Genomic DNA, 19,415 nt, shown 5'->3' with positions numbered 1-19,415 from the left:
GATGGCAATGCTTGAAGATACAGTTGCTCACCTTTGTTGCCCACATAGTTGCCTTCAGGCCTCTGAAATGATTTCTAATGCCTCTGTTGCAGAAAACTTTTGTTGCACTATCGACAGCAGTACAGCACTATCATTCTTTTATTGATTTATTGATTTACTGATTTATTTATGAGAGTGAGAGAGCGAGAGAGCATGAGCCAGGCGAGGGACAGAGAGAGAGAGGAAGACACAGAATCTGAAACAGGCTCCAGGCTCTGAGCTGTCAGCACACAGCCCAACGTGGGGCTCAAACTTACAAACCATGAGAGCATGACCTGAGTGGAAGTTGGATGCTTAACCAACTGAGCCACCCAGGCGCCCCCCCCCCCCCAGAGCACTAATCATTCTTAAGAATCAGGAAAAGCAGCAAGTCCAATAGAATCCCAAAATGCAACGACAAGATACATTTCTGCCTTTAGAGGGCACTGCTGTTTTCACAAAAGAAGGATGGCTTCAGTGTCTGCTTGGCTATGGGCTTCCAGTGGGCTTTTGCTTTAGATGCTGTTGTACTTGTTTTTCCTTCAGATCTAGGGATTTTCCTTGAAGACCTAGGGATAGACTTGGCAGTGGGAGTGGGGTTCACTTAAGCCCAAAGAAATTAGAAACAAGGAACATATTGCCCCATTCAGTCTCTTCCAATTTAAAAACAACAGTAAGAACAAATGCCTTCCCGATTTTCCATCAGTGGTTCCTATTCTTTCTCTCCATGGGTAGTATGAAGGAGCTGACTCTCCTCTTGTCCATCTGCACGCTCAGCACACTGTAGTCTGGCTCTCCATCTCACCCCAGCACTCCTCCACATGGTTAATCTCAGCAGTCTATCTTTTGTTTTAATCTTTACTTGACGGTTCTCTATAGCATTTCATTCTTTGATTCCTGAAACTCTGCCTTCTTGGCTTCTCCTATGCCAACTTCCCTGGGTTCTTTTGTTACCTCTCACCTTGCCTTTACAGGCCTTTTGCCTGGATTCACTTCCATGGTCTACTCCTTAATTGAATGCCCCAGAAATCTGTCTGACCGGTGCTTCTCAGCTCATTCGACCCACTCTCCAAGGGTGATCTCATCCACTCTCAAGGCTCCAACTCACCAGTCACAAATATGACTTCCATACCTATCTCTAGGCTATGCTTCTCCTGATCCTCAATTTTCAACTTCACCTGGATGTCCCATAGTCCCCTCACACACAGCCTCTGCAAAACTGGACCCATAATCTCTCCCTCCCTACTCCCTAACCCCTACTGTTCTCACCAGCCCCTCCAAAATCCACACATTATCTCCTGGATTCCACAGTACAGTAAGTGATATACCATTTTCCCACTCAAATCAGAAATCTAGAATCTTCTCCATTGTGCCATATTCAACCCATCACTGGGTCCTGACCACCTAAATTACTTTCACATTTGCCCCTACTCTCCTTGCCCACTGACAAAATTTCATTTCAGGGCCTCAGAGCCTGTTGCTTTGAGGCAATACATTCTTTTTAAAGATTGAAATGTAGGGGCTCCTGGGTGGCTCAGTCAGTTAAGCTTTAAGCATCCAACTCATGGTATCAGCTCAGGTCATGATCTCACAGTTCGTGAGTTCAAGCCCCACATCAAGCTCTGTGCTGTCAGCACAGAGCCTGCTTGCAATTCTCTCCCTCCTGTGCATGCGCGTGCACTCTCTCTCTCTCAAAATAAATAAATAACCTTAAAGAAAATAAAGATTGAAATGTATTCAAGTTTACATTTTATTGTTTGAGCGGGTGTAATATTTACTGGTTCACATTTACAACAAATTTAAAAGTCTCCCTCCTGTACCCCTAAGCTTCCTTCCCAGATGCAATCAATGTTATTAGCTTGTCCTGGATCCTTTCAGAGGCATTTTTACACACAAGGTAGCATCTTTTACACACTCTTCTGCATTTTGCCTTTTTCATGTCATGTATCTTTGAGATCTTTCCATGTTACCACATAAAGGGTTTCTTCATTCTTTTTGCTGCTTTTTACATTCTATAGTATAGATGCACTATAAGCTATTAAACTTCTAGGTCTCCCTATTTATGGATAGTTAAGGAGTTCCCAATCTTCTGCTATTGTAATAAAGGCTGTAAAGAACAACTTTGTACTGAGGTCAATTGACACAGGTGTTAACTGATCAATGAGCATATACTTTTAAAAATATGGGTACTAAAAAAACTTAAAATTACCTACACACCTCCTATCCTATTTCTATTGGTCGGCATTGACCCAGACACTTCCTCTGTCCCATCTCACCTCCTCCAAGACCAAGTGCTCCTTCCTCTGTGCTTCAGACCCAGGGATCCTAGTGCCTCAGATGCTCCCCACCCCTCACTCTTAAGATTCTGCTTCCAACTTACTCTTGGAGGCCTCCAAAAGATTTTGCTTCTTTATTCACAAGTCCACCTTCCTTTCCCAGCCCCTGAGGTCAGGGCCTCTGCTCTTATCTTTATTGCCTGGTACGCAGGACGTTACCCAGGTCGGTACTGTTAGCCAAATCGAGGCCTCAGGGTACAAAAGTCCCAAGGGCCACTCTAAAGGATAGAGTTGGAGGGAGAGAACTGCTGACATGTCATAATGCAGGTAAACAAATTCAAATTTTAAAAGAAATGTAGGTACGTTTTACCCGAATTCACAATGTGAATTACATTTTCGCCGCAAATAATAGTAACAACAAGAAGAGTTAATAAAAGGAATCATAAACACAGGAGAAACTTAGTTTGACGTAGAGCCCTGCGCGGTCCCCATCCTCACAAGGGGACGCAGGGCCCTGGGAACCCCCACCCCCACCCCGCCCGAGCCCGCAGGAGAGAAGCGGCAGCGCCCCCCGACCCCAGGCCGGCGGCGGGTCAGGGGCTGGGGGGCTTGGACCTACTCACCCGGCGGGCGGGCCACAGCAGGGAGGGCGGCCCAGAGAGGAGGGGGAACGACTCTGCAGAAACGGGGAGGGATTTCCGGAAAAGCGAAACTGAAACTTTGCGGCCCAGGGCGGCTGGGCGCGGCGCACTCGCGCCCGGGCCTAGACGCACCCCCGGAGCCCGACGACGCCGAGAGCCATGGCCTCGACCCTCCGTTCTCCGTCCCCGCTGCTGGTGCGGGTGTCCGAGTCCAGCCCCCGAACACGCTTGAAGCTGGGAATCTACTTCCAGAGCCAGAACTCTGGCGGCGGGGAGTGCACCGTCCAGCCCCTCGACCCCAGGGACCAGGTCACCTTCCAGGTGACGTTCATGGAAAGGGAAGGTGAGCAGCGGGCCGCTGCGGGTGCAAAGGGACCCGGCCCTGAGGGATTCCAAGCAGACCCAGGTCAAGGTGACGTAGGAGACAGAGGGCGGGAGAAAGCACAGCACCGGGTCGTGAGCACGGGGTGAAGGTGCACACAGGAATTGTGTCTTTCCACAAAGGGTCAGCTTTATTCGGCATATATATAGCAAAGTTGACCACAATTATAAAGCAGGTTCAGGATTCCACACTCAGTGACATTTCACCATGTGATTTAAACTTCACTTCCTACACAGCACACGGAGCGGGACAGAAGACGAGCCACACAACAAAGTAACAGAAGGGTGTAGGAAGTTAACGAACCAAAGGTGAAATCAGTCTGTGAGCGCGCAGTTGAGATAAGGCCTCTCTCTCCGTTGGGGTCAGCTCTCAGCACTTACTGCTTATTATTTTCAAGCGGTGAAGGATCTCAGCTCTCTTCGTAGATCAGTCGGGCAGGACCTTCCTCCGCAGCTGCCTTTTTTTAAGTGGTCCGACATAGAGAGGTCATGTCTGAAGAGTCTGACAGTTTGCTGCAAAAATCCCCTCCTGCTTTTTAAAGGGATTTAATTGGTCTTGGGCCCCTGCCGACCTCCTCTGCTTCTGCTTGTTATCAGTTCTGGGGTGTCAGCTGATGCTGGGCCCAGCGATGTCTCTTAGCTGCAGTACCTTTAACTACTTGTGTCATTGCTTGACCCAGGCCCCTGTTTGACATAAGAGACTCCGTTTTGCTTGCTACACACTGTCTGGTGGGGAGAGGAATGGTGGGGGAGGGCCTCTTGCTGCCCAAAGATGCAACCCAACAGGGAGACAAGAGCCCAGTAGTGCCCAGTTGGTTGGTGATCTGATCTGACCGCATTTTTTTTAATTAATCAATTAATTTATGAGAGAGACAGAGACAACATGAGGAGGAGAGGGGCAGAGGGAGGGGCAGAGGAAGGGGAGAGAGAGAATCCCAAGCAGGCTCCGTGCTGTCAGCACAGATCCCGATGTAGGGCTCGAACTCACAAAACCGTGAGATCATGACATGAGCCAAAACCAAGAGTCAGATGCTTAACCAAGTAAACCACCCAGGGGCCCCTGATCAGACTGCATTTTAAAGTTGATGCTTTCCAGTATCCTCATCCTGACTCAAATTTCTTAGCTCTGGGAAGAACACCTTTCTCTCCCCTAGATACCTGTAAACTCTTGTCATTTAGGAATTCTATTTTTGATTCTTGCTCTTTTCACTTAACTTTATATAATGAATATTATTCCATATCATTAAAATGGGAAGTTGGAGACATTTTCAGAAACGCGACTTTTAAAGAGTAGACTGTATTCCATTATCATGAGCTTTCATTTCTACAGCTGCCCCCGTTAGAGTTTGAATCTGGGCTCCTGCACAGATGCCCTGTCATCAGTCCACCATTCCAGGATGCAGGGAGCAGCCTTCCTGGGAAGCTGCTGGGGCAGGGTACAGATGCGCGAATAAGATGTTTATTTGAAGCCTTTCCCATGTGTATGTATGTGTTAAATGTTTCCATTGAAGCTAAAGAGAGAGTTTTGAAGAAAGAAAAGCATCAAATTATCATTGACAACAAACTTGTGACTGTTTTTCTGGAGCCCACTGAGAATCCAACAGAGAAGAATGCAAGACCCAGAACATCTTCGCTGGCACAGTCACAAGATGCTTCTGGTGAGAGGCATCCAAACAAAGAACATATTCCTAATGCCGTGGATTCCTGTGTCCAAAAGGTGAGGACTGAAAGAAGGAGGTGGGTATGTTCCTGCACCTTCTTCTCCATTCACCATATCTTTCATTATTGATCCAACCACCACTTGCTGAAGACTTACTTGGAGGCGGGTACTCTTTTAGGCCTTGGGGCATAGAAGTGAGCACAATAGACAAGGTCCCTGCTGGGTGGGGAGGTACATAGAAAGACAAGAAGCAAGTAAACAAGATAAGTAAAATAATTTCAGGCAGTGATATGTGCTATGAAGAAAATATAATAGGGTTTTGCCTTAGAGGGTGACAGGGCCAGGGTGAGGAAGGGGAAGGGAGTGGTGCTGCTTCTGACCAGAAGTCAGAGACAGTTTCTCTGAGGAGATGACGTTTGGCCTGAGACTTGAGTGATGAGAAGGAGCCAGCCATGCAGTCATTCAACCAATCAATATCAACTGCCTGCTGTGTGCCAGGCACTGTCACAGGATCTGGAGACCACTGTTGCAAATAAGATATCAGGAAAAAACCTCTCAAATGAGATAGTGTCTGAGTAGAGACATGAATGAAGTAAGGGAGCTAACTAAGTGAGGTAAGAATGTCTGAGGCAGAGGGAAGCACAAGTGCAAAGGCACTGAGACAGGAGCTTCTATCCTCAACCCCAAGGCTTCAAGGAGGGAGACAGGTGTGCCTAAAAGGCAGTGGGCAAGGAAGAGAGTGACAGGAAAGGAATTTGGAGAAGTAGCCAGAAGTCAGGTTTTGGGGGGATGAAGGTAGGGACTTTGGATTTTAACTTCAATATTAGGGGATTCATCTGATCAATCATTTTGAACCAGGGGAGTAGGGTGATCTGATTTACATTTCTTTTTTTTTTTTTTAATTTTTTTTAATTTTTTTTTCAACGTTTATTTATTTTTGGGACAGAGAGAGACAGAGCATGAACGGGGGAGGGGCAGAGAGAGAGGGAGACAGAATCGGAAACAGGCTCCAGGCTCTGAGCCATCAGCCCAGAGCCCGACGCGGGGCTCGAACTCACGGACCGCGAGATCGTGACCTGGCTGAAGTCGGACACCTAACCGACTGCGCCACCCAGGCGCCCCCTGATTTACATTTCTAAATGTAATGTAACGGTTGCTGTGTGGAGGACTGAGTGTCCTCAGAAGGGGCCAGAGCAGAGGCAGGAGGTGAGAGCCCAGTTAGGAGGGCTTGTAGCAGGCCGGGAGCAAGATGACAGTGGCTTGGAGTCTGGGTGGTCCTGATGGAGGTGTAAGAAGTGGCCGCATTCAGAGAAACATTTGAAAGAAGATCTGGAGGAAGGACGTTACATGTGGAGGAAATAGCACATGCAAAAACCTTGAGGGGAGCAGATCATAGAAATCTGGCTTTTCGATTACATTCAATTTGCCTCTGTCCTTTTTAGCTTAACTGCTGTTTTTTTGTCCTATATTAGAGCTTCTCAAAGGACAGGATTTAGAGGGCCCAGCAGTACTGCATGCAGTTAGGTGTTTAATTTTTGTTTTTGTTTCTGTTTTTAAAAAGGAGGGGAATTGAAGAAGTGAAAAAACTGAATAGGAAAAAAAAAGAATAGGAAAAAACATCCTTTTCAGATTTATGACTCCCTTCCAAGCTCACAGACTCTTGTGAGAACCACAGCTGCTGGCCTGAGAGCAGAAGTACCTTCCCTTCACTCCATTCCCCAATAGCGGAGAGAGTGGGAGGCTCTAGAATCCGGAATTCTTGTCCATGTCACTTGTTAAATACGCCTCGTGCCCAGGCTCTACAGTTACATCAGACTCTCTGGAGATGGACCTGGTCCTTGGCTTTTTTGTTTGTTTGTTTGTTTGTTTGTTTTTCTTTTGCTTTGTTTTCATTCCCCAGGTGATTCTAATGTGCAGACAGAGCTGAGAACCTCTGGGCTGTAGCATACGGCATCCTCCGCAAAAAGGGTTTGAAAGAAGTCACCCTCTCTGCTAAGGAAAGACATAATGGCTATTTGTCTGGTCTCTAGACACTGTCCTGACAGGAGACTGTTGAGCTGATGTGTGAGAGATTTTGTTTGTTCCTTTTAAAATTTCAGATCTTTCTTAGTGTCACAGCTGACCTGAACTGCGACCTCTTCTCTAAAGAGCAGAGGGAACACATAACCACCATCTGCCCCAACATCAAAAAGATGGAAGGGCACAATGGAATTGAGAAGGTGTGTGGTACCTTCGGAGATATTGAAAAAATACATCACTTCTTGAATAAGCAACTCTGGGAAAGGGGGCAGAAACATGAATCTTCCTCTTTGACAACAGAGAAGGAGCCAGTCCATCAGCACCAGAACGGCTGCCCTTATTCCCCTGAACCAAAAAACAGGGCAGAAGAAAAAAGTGGCCATTTTGAAATTCCCTTGCCTTTCTTTGAATACTTCCAATTAATCTATCCTGATAAGATGGACTCAATACAGAACAGATTTGGTGTAAAAATAATAATCCAGCAGAGTTCGAACATAGTCTATTTAGACTTCACCTCGAATCAACCAGGTGACCTCAGAGCAGCTCAGGAGTTTTTTGTCAGTGAATTTCAGAAAACTGTAGGACTTCTGGAGCAACAATGTGTTGCTTTCGCAGACAGTAAGCAGGCAAATAAAATCAAACAGGAATTGAATCATCGGTTTACAAAGCTCCTTATAAAGGAGAAAGGAGGAGAATTAACTCTCCTTGGGACCCAAGATGACATTTCAGCTGCCAGATATTTTTTTGCTCTGAAAGACTCTGAAAGTCTTGTCATGGGACCTGTGAAAATATCAACTCCCAGATGCATGATGAATGGAATTGAAGTTGATACTTTTCAGTATAAGCTTTTAGAAGCTGAAATACTCCAGGAGATACCAAAGATAGAAAAAAAGTATGACACTCAATGTAAGGTTTCAGGAAACACTGAGAAAACCTGCATCCTATTTGAACCTAAGGACAAGGAATTAGATCTGTCTGCCCATGCTTATGCAAGTTTCATTGATGTCTATCAACATGTGTCATGTCAGGTGATGAGAGAAGTTCTTTCGCTGAAACCTTTGGGCAAAGAGAGAATGCACTTACATGGGACCAAGTTTGCTGATGGCTTTAGGAAACAGCATCCTAATGTACACTTTGTACTGAATCAAGAGTCAATGACTTTGATTGGATTGCCAGATCACCTTGCAAAGGCAAAGCAGTATATCTTTAAAAAAGTGGGGATGTCCCCATTAGCTGGAGACAAATGGAATGAGGACCATGAAACATCCATGGACATTGACAGTAATGATTCAAAAACAGCTTCACCCACATTCCAGCACTCTGCCGATTCTGGGGCGTCAGGCATGGACAAGGAAGAGGACATATGTAGCATCTGCATGGACATGATTAGTAACAAAGAAGTGCTACCCAAGTGCAAGCACGAATTCTGCTCCCCTTGTATCAACAAAGCCATGTCCTATAAACCGGTCTGTCCTGTGTGCCAGACTTCCTATGGTATCCAGAAAGGCAATCAGCCAGAGGGAACCATGACTGTCACTGTCCTAGGAGACTCACTTCCAGGTTATGAATCCTGTGGCTCCATTGTGATTAATTATAACATGAAAGGAGGCATTCAAACAGTAAGTGTTTCTTGAGGTACATGGGTTTCTTTCCAGTATGTTAGAATTACAGAGCAAGAGACTGTTCTCTTGCCAATTACTGGATTTCCCAGGGTATTATTTTCATGCAAGGGCTTTAAATAGTGATAAAGGTAGCAATGTTTGCTTATAACTTAGGTATCTTTTGTGTCTATTAAGGCAGAGAAAGAGTGAGTGGTGATTATGTGTTAGAATGGTGCAAATCAGAAGATGAATAGTGTTTCCAGCATGAATGTAGGGAGAGAGGAGAAATATGAATTATTGGGAATATGCACAAACCTTTAATATTTTGTTTGTTTTTGATTTTCCTTATCTACAAATGAGCATGTCTATCTGTAGAGTAAAATTTAGACATGGGAGTGTTTTCAGGTGATATTTTCTTGTCTTCATACAGGAAAAGCACCCAAACCCAGGAAAGGCATACTCTGGAGTACAACGAACAGCATACCTGCCCAATAATGAGGAAGGAATCGAAGTTTTGAGACTGCTTCGTAGGGCCTTTAACCAAAAGCTGATTTTTACGGTGGGGGAGTCTCGAGTATTAGGAATCTCAGATGTCATTACATGGAATGACATCCACCACAAAACATCCCGTTTTGGGGGCCCGCAAAAGTGAGAACCTTCTGAAACATAATGATTGCTAAATAGGATTTAGAGGTTATAAAATACGGCAATTTGAGGATGTGGCTATAAGGAGACTTTACAGCAGTGGGATTGGATACAATAAAGTCTTTTTTTGAAGTATAGTTGATATACAATGTTATATTAGTTTCAGGTGTGCAGCTGTTGATTCCACAATTGTGTACATTAGGTGGTGCTTACCACAAGTGTAGTTAGTTACTATCACCATACAAAGTTGTTATTATATTCTGACTATATTACATATATATACAATATATATATTATATACATAATATAATGTATATTATATACATTATAGACGTAATATTTATAATATCCTGACTATATTCCCTGTATTTTTTTCATCCCTGTGACTTAATTTATTTTACGATTGGAAGTTTGTACCTTTTAGTTCCTTTCACCCCTTTTGCCTATCTCCCCCAACCAGCAGCCTCCCTTACTCCAGCAACCACCAATTTGTTCTCTGTATTTGTGACACTGTTTCTGTGTGTGTGTGTGTGTGTGTGTTGTATTTTAGATACGACGTGTAAGTGAAGTCATATGGCGTATTTGTCTTTCTCTAACTTATTTCACCCAGCATAATCATCTCTAGGTCTATCTGTGTTGTTGCAAATGGCAAGATTTCATCCTTTTTTAAAATTTTTTTAATATTTATTTATTTTTGAGAGAGAGAGAGAGAGAGAAAGAGAGAGAGAGCTCAAGTGGGGGAGGGGCAAAGAGAGAGGGAGAGGATCAAAGAGGGCTGTGTGCTGACATAAGCAAGCCCGATGTGGGGCTTGAACTCACAAACTGTGAGATCATGACCTGAGCCAAAGCCGGTGCTCAACCAACTGAGCCACCCAGGTGCCGCAGATTTCATCCTTTTTTATGGCTGAGTAATATTCTATTACATAGCTATAGAGTGTATATACATATAGATAGATATAGATACATATCACGTATTCTTTGCCCATTTATCTATAGATACTTAGGTCACTTCCATATCTTGGCTATCATAAATAATGCTGCAATAAACATAGGGTGCATATATCTTTTCAAACTAATGTTTTTGTATTCTTTGGGTAAATACCCAGCAGTGGAATTACTGGATCATATGGTATTTCTATTTTTGACTTTTTGAGGAACCTCCATACTGTTTTCCATCATGCCTGCACCGGTTCACATTCCCACCTGTTGGGCTCCCTTTTTTGTACATCATTGTCAACACTTTGTTTCTTGTTTTTTTAGATACTAGTCATTCTGACAACTGTGAGGTGATATTTCACTGTGGTTTTGATTTGCATTTCCCTGATGATTAGTGATGTTAAGTGCCTTTTTGTGTGTCTGTTGGCCATCTATATATCTCTGGAAAAATGTGTATTCAGGTCCCCTGCCCATTTTTAAATCAGGTTATTTGTGTGGGTTTTTTGGTGTTGAATTGTAATAAGTTCTTTATGTATTTTGGATGTTAATCTCTTATCAGATTTATCATCTGCAAGTATCATCTCCCATTCAGTATTTTGCCTTTTTGTTTTATTGCAAAAACTTTATTTTGCTGTAATCCCAACAGTTCATTTTTGCTTTTGTTTCTCTTGCCTGAGCATATCCAGAAGAAAGTTGCTAAGACCAACGTCCAAGAGATTACTACCTATGTTTTCTTTCAGGAATTTTTTGGTTTCAAGTCTTATGTTTAGGTCTTTAATCCATTTTGAATTTATTTTGGGGTATGGTGTAAGAAAGTGGTCCAGTTTTATTCTTTTCCATATAGCTGTCCAGTTTCCTCATGGGTTCGAGCCCCGCATCGGGCTCTGTGCTGGCAGCTTGGGGCCTGGAGCCTACTTTGGATTCTGTGTGTGTGTGTGTGTGTATGTGTGTGTGTGTGTGTGTGTGTGTGTGTGTGTGTGTGTCTGCCCCCCCCATCCACTCACACTCTATCCCTCTCTCAAAAATAAACATAAAAAAGAACTTTAAAAAAAAAGGAATGCATCCTGAGACTTTTGAAAATTTACCAAATTTGAAAATTCTCCTGTAGAAAATTATTATTCTCCATAAAAATATAGTATAGTATGACTTTAGGAAAGTGACTGCTTACCAATGAGCTGAAAATGAAAACATCTTGTTGGAAGGCAGATCCTGGGCAGACAGCTAGGCTCACTTACCAGCTAAATGACTCACCTCTACACACTTACAAGTGATTATAAGTCATCTGTCTTTAAGATTGTTTTCATGTTTGCAACACTGAATGTTAATGCCAGGAATCTACTGTACAGATTTCTTAAGACCATTTGTGAAGAAGCTAAAGGGCTTTTTCCTTCTGCAGGTTTGGCTACCCTGATCCTGGTTATTTGAAACGTGTTAAACAAGAGCTGAAAGATAAAGGAATTGAGTAAGAAAACTGCTGGAAGGATGTCTTGAGCCAAGCTTTCAAAAGACACAGTTGAAGAAACATCTTTAAATTTTTTTTCATCTCAAGAAGTGGTCTGTTTAGAAGTAAAAATCTACTAGTCTGTCATTTCTGGAGTGTTACTTTTTATGGAAGATAAAAGTTCCAGGGGCGCCTGGGCGGCTCAGTTGGTTGAGCATCCAACTTCTGCTCAGGTTGTGATCTCACAGTTCATGAGCTCCAGCCCCACACTGGGCTCTCTGTTGTCAGCATGGAGCCCACTTCAGATCCTCTCCGCCCCACCCCTGTCCCTCCCCTGTACTTTCTTTCTCTCTCAAAAATAAACATTAAAAAAATTAAAAATTAAAGAAAGCTCCAAAATCAATGTGATTTTGCTGCAGAGGTGTTGTGCCTCATTCTTGTGTCTTCTTTGGGGAGTAGGGAGTGGAGTACTGGGGGTCTGAAATAATCTGTGTTCTTCAGTTGAAATAGTAGCTGTCAATTGATCCTCTTTCTACTGCTGTCTCTGACATAGCCTTTTGGGGTTTTTTTGTTTGTTTTCTCTTTACCCTAAAAGTAAAATCCTAGTATGAGTGGCAGAGGAAAGGGCTTTGGCTATGGAAAATTAGAGACACACATTTTCTTCCCTCCCTCATGGCCAAAAAAGTGGCCAGAAGCAGAGATTGGGCAACAAAGGAATAAGTCTATTATTTTTCACAGTACAGAGCCTGGTATGCAGTTGGTGCCTCATAATGCTTTGCTGCCTGACTCAGGTTACTAATAACCCAGCAGAGGGTTATATGCTCCCTGAATCTTTGACAGAGGCAGGAGTAAGGAAGCCATATCTGGAGACCTTACTACTGATGTGGAAAACTGAGTTTCTTTACTCCAGAACACTTAACCTCTAAACTCTGAACTCTGACCGGTCCTCTAACTTGGTCCTTGTTCCTTCCTGAGTTTAATAATCTGCCATATGGGGTGCATTTGTCCTGTCGTACTAATGCTACACGTTTCTGAACATTTTTTCCTCTGGATATCACTATACTTTTTAAGTATACCCTGCTTCCAGATAAATAACCTTTCCTTAGTTTCCACAGACTATCATTTTCTCAGTTATGTAGCCCCCATAATAGTTTTTCCATTCTTTTACTAAGTCCCACCAAGTCCTGTTTTCTTCCTTAAAATCTCTCTCCCTGGTACTATCTCTGGACAGAGACAAAGCAAGTTGAGCCTGCTATTAATATATGACATGTCAAAATGCACTTTTAAATGGTTTTCCAAGTCAGAAGAAAATTATACTAGCAAATTATCTGGTTATCCATGTCCCAGCCCTTCTCCAAAAAAGATGAAGTCTTTTTCTTTTCCTAAAGATACACATACACACACATATACATTTTTTATAATCAGATGGTAATAGCTTAGCTAATATTTATTATAGATTTATTTTATCCTCTTTTTAAGGGCTTTATACCTGGGACTAATACTATTACTATCCCCATTTTATAACTGAGAAAACTGATGCATAGAGAGGATAAGTACTTTGACAAAGGTCACATCGTTTATAAGTAGAAGTTCTGGGATTTGAAGAAGGTAGTCTGGCACCAAGGCTTCTGCACCCCAGAGCTACCCTGCTCCAACTGGGCAAGCTGAGGAGTCCCATGATTCTGGGCTTCTCTCAGAAGTGGATTCCTGCACAGTGCCCAAAGTAGATTTGCTCCAAGGAGGTCCTATATGAAGAACTTAAAAACCCAGACTCTTTTCCTTTGTCCAGAGAGTTAAGGGATAGGTCTTTTTTAAAAAATCAGATTATACATTTAGTTTTTGATGATTCAAGTTTTTACTATTAGGATTGTTTTGTGTCTACAGAACTTTTGGCTAAATTTGCTTCAAAAAAGCAAAAGTTTGGTTCCTGCTAAGTTCTGGATCTTTGACTGCAATGTGTGCTCAAAGGCAAGTTTCATGGTGCCAGCGGTTGGAGAGCCTTTGGATTACCGCTCTTGTTCTGTGACGGTATTATCATCTGTATCTGCTTCATTATTTTTTTGTATCTGCTTTAAATAAAGTTATATACGGGGTGCCTGGGTGACTGAGTCAGTTAAGCCTCCAACTTCAGCTCAGGTCATGATCTCACGATTCATGTCATGAATCCTGTGTCAGGATTTCTGCTGTCAGCATGGAGCCCACTTCAGATCCTCTGTCCCACTCCCCCCATCCCCTCCCCCGCTGTTTTTTTCTCTCTCTCAAAATAAACAAACAAATAAATATACACGTATTAGGAACAAATTGTGTTATTTCCCTACTCCTTTTTTCTTTTCCCTTAGGAAAGAATTGAAAATAGTATTAAGATATTTGATGTTTTGGGGCACCTGGGTGGCTGAGTCGGTTAAGCGTCCAGCTTTGGTTCAGGTCATGATCTCGCGGTTTGTGGGTTCGAGCCCTGCCTCAGGCCTATATGCCCCTCCCCTACTCATGCTCTTTCTCTCTCTCTCTCTCTCTCTCTCTCTCTCAGAAGTTAGTAAACATTTAAAAAAAATTTTTTCAAAGATATTTGATGTTTTTCTAAAGATAGCTTCTGCACCCAATTTCCATGTATGGGTTTTCCCTCCATACATACAAGGAATTATCTGACACCAGCTGGGTGTCCTATAGCTCAACTCAATTCAGACATTCTCTACCCAGAGACATCATCAGATTCCCCAGACTATGGGCTCAGTCCCACAGGACTTCCCCCCCGCTTTCAGATGCCAAAAGCAAGCCTAAGATGTTACCTGTGCTTCTGACTGAAGGGCTATAAATCTCTGGTTCTCCATGACCCTCTTCTTGGATTCAGTTAATTTGGTAGAGCAGCTCAACCAGTTACTGAAACTCCATTTGTTTCGGGGAAATTCCCGGTCTTCTCTTGCCTGATGTGGACTCCGTATTTCCACTTTGGTGGAAAAAACATGGCATCTGCTCCTCTGTCTGAGTTAAGGTTTTGAATTAGGTTTTCCTTCTCTGCCTTCTACTGACACCTTGCCTCTTCTGCCTTCCCCTCCCCCTGCTGTTTCTGCACCAACTTGGATGTGGTCTACATAACTGGGTCCTGTATCCCCCTCAGTGCCTCAGGCACCATTGGTTCCTCCTCCCATCCTCAAGGTCAGAGAGTAAAATGCACCCCTTTGGACATATAGGTCTTTTCCAAATAGAATGAATTGCTAAAGCTTTGATTACTGAACATAGGTTTGTGTTTTTAACTTCTTATTGCAGAGAAATTAAGGCTATTTGAATCTAATGGAAAACATGCTTTGTACTTAATTGGTTCATGAATTTACCATCTAAAAAAATTCTGATGGTTGGTTACTAAGTCCTCAATTGGAGACTAAGGTTTCCTAAGAGTTAAAATTCTGCTAAGTGTACTTAAGACTGATGGAAATAAAGAAAGCAACCCTGTATGTAGGAAAGTAGAAGGTATGTAAGAAAGATATAAGGAATGGAAATACATTTTTGTTGAGGGTAGAAGAAAGTAATTTTGTCCGAAATGAGACTGGTTATTTGGAGAGAAATGGCTTTCGGACAAAGTTTGAAGGTAAAGCAAAGAAGGTTCATGAAGGGAAATCTTTGGAAAGGAATTTTATGTGTGCTCAGGATGGACTAAGGTTGAGATGAATGGAATTTTACAAGTACACTGGTATGAGGTTGAAATTCTGCTTTTCTCTCTGCTCAAATGACAAAGTTTTCTTGGACTGTTGATCTGTTCTTGATAAGACAATGCAAACAAAGGTTTGTCTTCCAGGAAAACCAAAGTTTTAGGTTGTATCTTTATCAGGTCTTTGATTACTTAGTTAAAACTTCTCAATGTTAAAGGAGCTAGGTTTTGGTAACAACTATATAATGCTCTACATTCACCATTAGGATCTTTTATTTTCACCTTGATTGAATAAATAAAGTTTTAAGATTTGTAATGATCTGTAATCCTATTTGGGATGTACTTATAACTTCCTAAGGTTTTAACAAACTTCCCAGGATTTAAATGGTAAATGAAGTCTTTTTTTTTTTTTTTTTTTTTTTTTTTTACCACTTAGGCCCTTTTATTTGGGATGCTAAGTTACTTGGAAAAGCACTGTCATACAATGGTAAACCTTAGGTTGTATTGCACAGGTAAATGTTGTAACTGCCCAAATATATATGCAAGTCCTAAAGTTATTTAATGTTTTGGTATAAGGCCATCACTTAATATTCTGATTACTTGAAATGTTATGTGTCACAGAAATAACCAAATTTCTTTGTCAATTGCATCATAATGAACTCTCATCAGATCTTTAACAATGTCTGTGTCTGAGATTTTGTCATTTATTTTATTTTATTAAAAAAAATTTTTTAAGTTTGTTTATTCTTGAGAGATAGAGACAGAGCGCAAGCAGGGGAGAGGGGGAGAGAGGGGGGAGACACAGAATCTGAAGCAGGCTCCAGGCTCTGAGTTGTCAGCACAGAGCCCAATGCAGAGCTCAAACTCACGAACTGCGAGATCATGACCTGAGACAAAGTCAGACGCTCAACTGACCAAGACACCCAGGCGCCCCGAGATTTTGTCATTTATAATTGTTTGTATTCTCTCACAAAATGTGTTTCTTCTTCGAGGAGATTTATAAAAAGGAATTTGGGGACAAATATAGGTATTCGACATCTTTAAGATTAATACTAAAATGGGTAAGAATTTCCAGAACTAAAAAGCTGAATTCAAATTGAACAAGATTAGGAACATGGGATTAAATGAACTAAGGAAGATTATAGTTTTGTGATTCTTGTTGAAAATATTGCTGGTTGTCTAATGTTTGCCCTTCCAGATTAAGGAAACTTTCTCTTAAGATATCTATGATATACAGAAATGTCATAAAGTATTCATTTGTAAACTGAAGCATTTATCTTTTCTCTCTACATAACTCCCCTGAAATTCAAAAACTTTCAGTGAGTATTCTTTCTTTCATGGCAATTACAATTGTTTGCATAAGTTCAATAAGAATCTGTTCATCTTGTAACAGGTCACATTGGAAATACTGGTTATTTTACCAAGGCTTTGACTGGAATGTCATATTTGAGAGTGACATTCATAGACTCAGATATGACCAGACAGGTTTAAGGAACTATGGTTGGCTTTATGAAACATGGAGCCATAAAGCCCCTTGGAAGTGTTGACCTGATACCTTACTTACAGAGTTCCCAGCGGCTTCACCAGGTGAGTAAAGAAGGTCACTTCCTGGCAGGTGCAGGAACCTCAGGATATCTTGGGGACCTCATGAAGAGGAATTCGCCCAATTCTACAGGTATTGCAGGCCTGTCTGATGGCAGGTATTTGGCTTGGCTTCTGGCCTGGAGAGGCTACTAAAAGTTCAACCTAGAGATTCTTTATAAAAGTTTCCAGAAAAGCAAACTTTAAAAGATCCTCATGATAAATCGCTATTCTTGCTGGGCTTACGTAAATAATTAGGCCAGGTTTGTTAAGACTGGACTTGTTCTACAAATGCATTGATCTCAATTTGGCTATCTCTGGAAAGGGGGGTTTTTAGAGAGAAAAACTATGTTTCAACAATGCACCATTATGGATATTAAATTCTAGTTATGATTGTCTTTAAATGTTTGTTGTTTGCCTAAATTAGACAACTTGAGGTAAATTTCAGAAAAATTGTCACAGTATTTCATGTATAGACAATCTTCTGTGCTTGTTATTCTGTGGGGATAATAATAAGACCCCATGGGCATATGAGTATTTAAACAACTAGAAAACAAGATGGATCTCTAAATATGCAAACCATATCTTCCCTAAACCTGATCTGACAGTTATCAGAAAGAAACCCGCCCCTTTCGAAGACTTGGAGGTGGACTTTACAGATATACAACCAAATAGAGGATTCAGTTTCAGGTATCACCCCATGGGTCTATCACTCCAGAGTTAAGAAGGCCAACTCAGGGGAATCCACAACCTGGAGAAGTGATCCAGATCCAATCAACCCGCTTAAACTGACCCTCAAAAAGACACTGGCCCCTGAGATCTCCAGCCCTGCTCCAGCCACACCCCAGAAGCTGGCTGGCCTGTGCACGGCATAAGCTTGAGGGATCAACGTGTGGACTGAGCCCAGGGGTTCGGATGCAATTCTGTCAGCCCTTGCCCCTTACTGGTGTCATAGCCCTGATCTTGCTTCTTGCTGTTGGACTGATAGAGACTGCACCAACAAGCTGGACGTGGAACGGATGGCAGACTCCCTGGTAACCTGACAAAGCCAAATAAACTCCCTGGCAGCAGTGTCCCTCCAAAATAGGCGAGCCCTCGATCTCCTCACTTCAGAAAAAGGAGGGACCTGTATCTTTCTGGGGGAGGAATGTTGCTATTTTGTAAGCCAATCAGGAATAGTCAGGACTAAGGTTAAAGAACTCAAGGAAAGAATTCAACATAGACAACAGGAAAGTATCAGTCAATGGAGAGGATGGGATCTCACAGACTGGGCATCCTGGCTCTCTGCCCTGGCAGGGCCCCTCCTTTCCATAATTTTACTTGTGACCATCGGCCCCTGTATACTAAATACCCTGGTACGTTTTACTTAAAACATTGTCACTCGCCAAACTGCAGCATGTATCTTAGCCCTCCGAGGGTACCAACCGCTAGAGCTAAAAAGTGATGCCTAATAAAAGATTTTTAAAAAGGCAGCAAAGGGGGGAATGTTGGGAAAATGAATAAAGTTTTATACCATAAGATGGCCTATGGGACTAAAACAAGCTCTGGTCTCTAGCTTAGAGACCCCTCTTCCAGGTTCTTCTTGCCCTGTTTGCCATGTGTGAAAACTCGCCATAGATATGGAAGCTGACAACTATAAATTACCCTTCCCCCCTTCATTCGGAGCTCAGATCTTTGGAGAAACGGTCTCCTCTGAGCCCGCAGTGTTAAATAAATCTTGGATCCACCAAGATCTCCGAGTGCCGCTTGGTTTTTCTGCCAGCATTCCAGCCTGGTTCCGTAACACTTTCCTCCAAACTTGTCTTCAAATTACAAAACCCCTATTTCCTTGTGTTCCTAATACTTTATACCTATCTTTATTAATACAGATGTGCTATCAAAATCCACTACCTTGGGACTGCATCAACTCCATTCTGTGCCCTGATTGTTGGTTAGGTTCAACAATGGTAAGTACCAGAAAGAGATAGGAAGGTAGGGGAAGCTAGTGGTTGGGGGACTTATTTCCCTTGCTGTCTCTGGAAAGCAGCCATGGCTCCCCTGGAATGGCTCTCTCCTGTAGGTATATGGCTCTTACCAGGTTTGAAGCCGTTGCCTCTGCCCCTCCGGCCAACTTAGTAGTCTAAGTTTTAGCAAGTACATTTAGCCCGTGTGATTGATTAACTAAATCTTTCTTGGTATATCTATAGATCATGCATTGTTTCCTAGAAAGACTGGAACCAAACCCTCTTGCACAACCCAGCCCCCACACCAAAACACAACCACCATGAGAATTTCTGTAGCTGGCACCATTGAGTCTGCATGCAACCAAGAAGTGTTACAGGGGCACCTGGATGGTTGAGTCCCACAAGCTTCCGACTTCGGCTCAAGTCATGATCTCATGGTTCCTGAGTTCCAGCCCTGCATCGGGCTCTCAGCTGTCAGCATGGAGCCCCCTTTGGATCCTCTTTGCCCTTCTCTCTCTCTCTCTCTCTCTCTCTCTGCCCTTCCCTCCACTCGTGCTCTCTCTCAAAAATAAGTAAAAATAAAATAAAATAAAATAAGAATTAATTGCTACAGACTACAGACCACTGTGC

General features: G+C 42.6%; 2 protein-coding genes across 3 annotated transcripts in view; one reads left to right on the top strand and one right to left on the bottom strand.

Moving 5' to 3' along the window:
* Positions 1 to 3,458, bottom strand: part of PARP9 (poly(ADP-ribose) polymerase family member 9) — a 38,151-nt gene extending 34,693 nt beyond the window's left edge. Inside the window, 2 exon segments of the mRNA XM_047098606.1 lie at positions 2,918 to 3,364; positions 3,366 to 3,458. Coding sequence (XP_046954562.1) covers positions 2,918 to 3,364; positions 3,366 to 3,458 — 540 coding nt within the window.
* An 859-nt stretch (positions 3,459 to 4,317) lies between these two features.
* Positions 4,318 to 11,765, top strand: DTX3L (deltex E3 ubiquitin ligase 3L). Of its 2 annotated transcripts, XM_047098604.1 has the most exons (4): positions 4,318 to 5,033; positions 7,076 to 8,614; positions 9,027 to 9,244; positions 11,574 to 11,765. In XM_047098604.1, exons 1-4 carry the CDS (start codon positions 4,794 to 4,796, stop codon positions 11,641 to 11,643), a joined length of 2,067 nt encoding a protein of 688 aa, XP_046954560.1. In that variant the 5' UTR covers positions 4,318 to 4,793; the 3' UTR covers positions 11,644 to 11,765. The 2 variants fall into 2 exon arrangements, with proteins under 2 accessions (XP_046954560.1, XP_046954561.1); XM_047098605.1 differs by lacking the exon at positions 4,318 to 5,033 and having other exon boundaries at positions 6,042 to 8,614.
* The last annotated feature ends 7,650 nt before the right edge of the window (positions 11,766 to 19,415 follow it).

This window comes from Lynx rufus, unplaced genomic scaffold (genome assembly GCF_022079265.1).
Source record: "Lynx rufus isolate CCGP_SWC_20201006 ecotype Redwood Valley unplaced genomic scaffold, mLynRuf1.p SCAF_5, whole genome shotgun sequence".
Classification (NCBI taxonomy): domain Eukaryota; kingdom Metazoa; phylum Chordata; class Mammalia; order Carnivora; family Felidae; genus Lynx; species Lynx rufus.
This window is presented reverse-complemented; position numbering and strand designations above follow the sequence as displayed.

Excerpts from the sequence above, each read along its gene's own strand:
- DTX3L (XM_047098604.1), top strand. The coding sequence starts at position 4,794 with ATGTGTATGTATGTGTTAAATGTTTCCATTGAAGCTAAAGAGAGAGTT. Across the intron at positions 5,034-7,075 it reads TGGATTCCTGTGTCCAAAAG|ATCTTTCTTAGTGTCACAGC; the intron begins GTGAGGACTGAA and ends TTAAAATTTCAG. Across the intron at positions 8,615-9,026 it reads TGAAAGGAGGCATTCAAACA|GAAAAGCACCCAAACCCAGG; the intron begins GTAAGTGTTTCT and ends GTCTTCATACAG.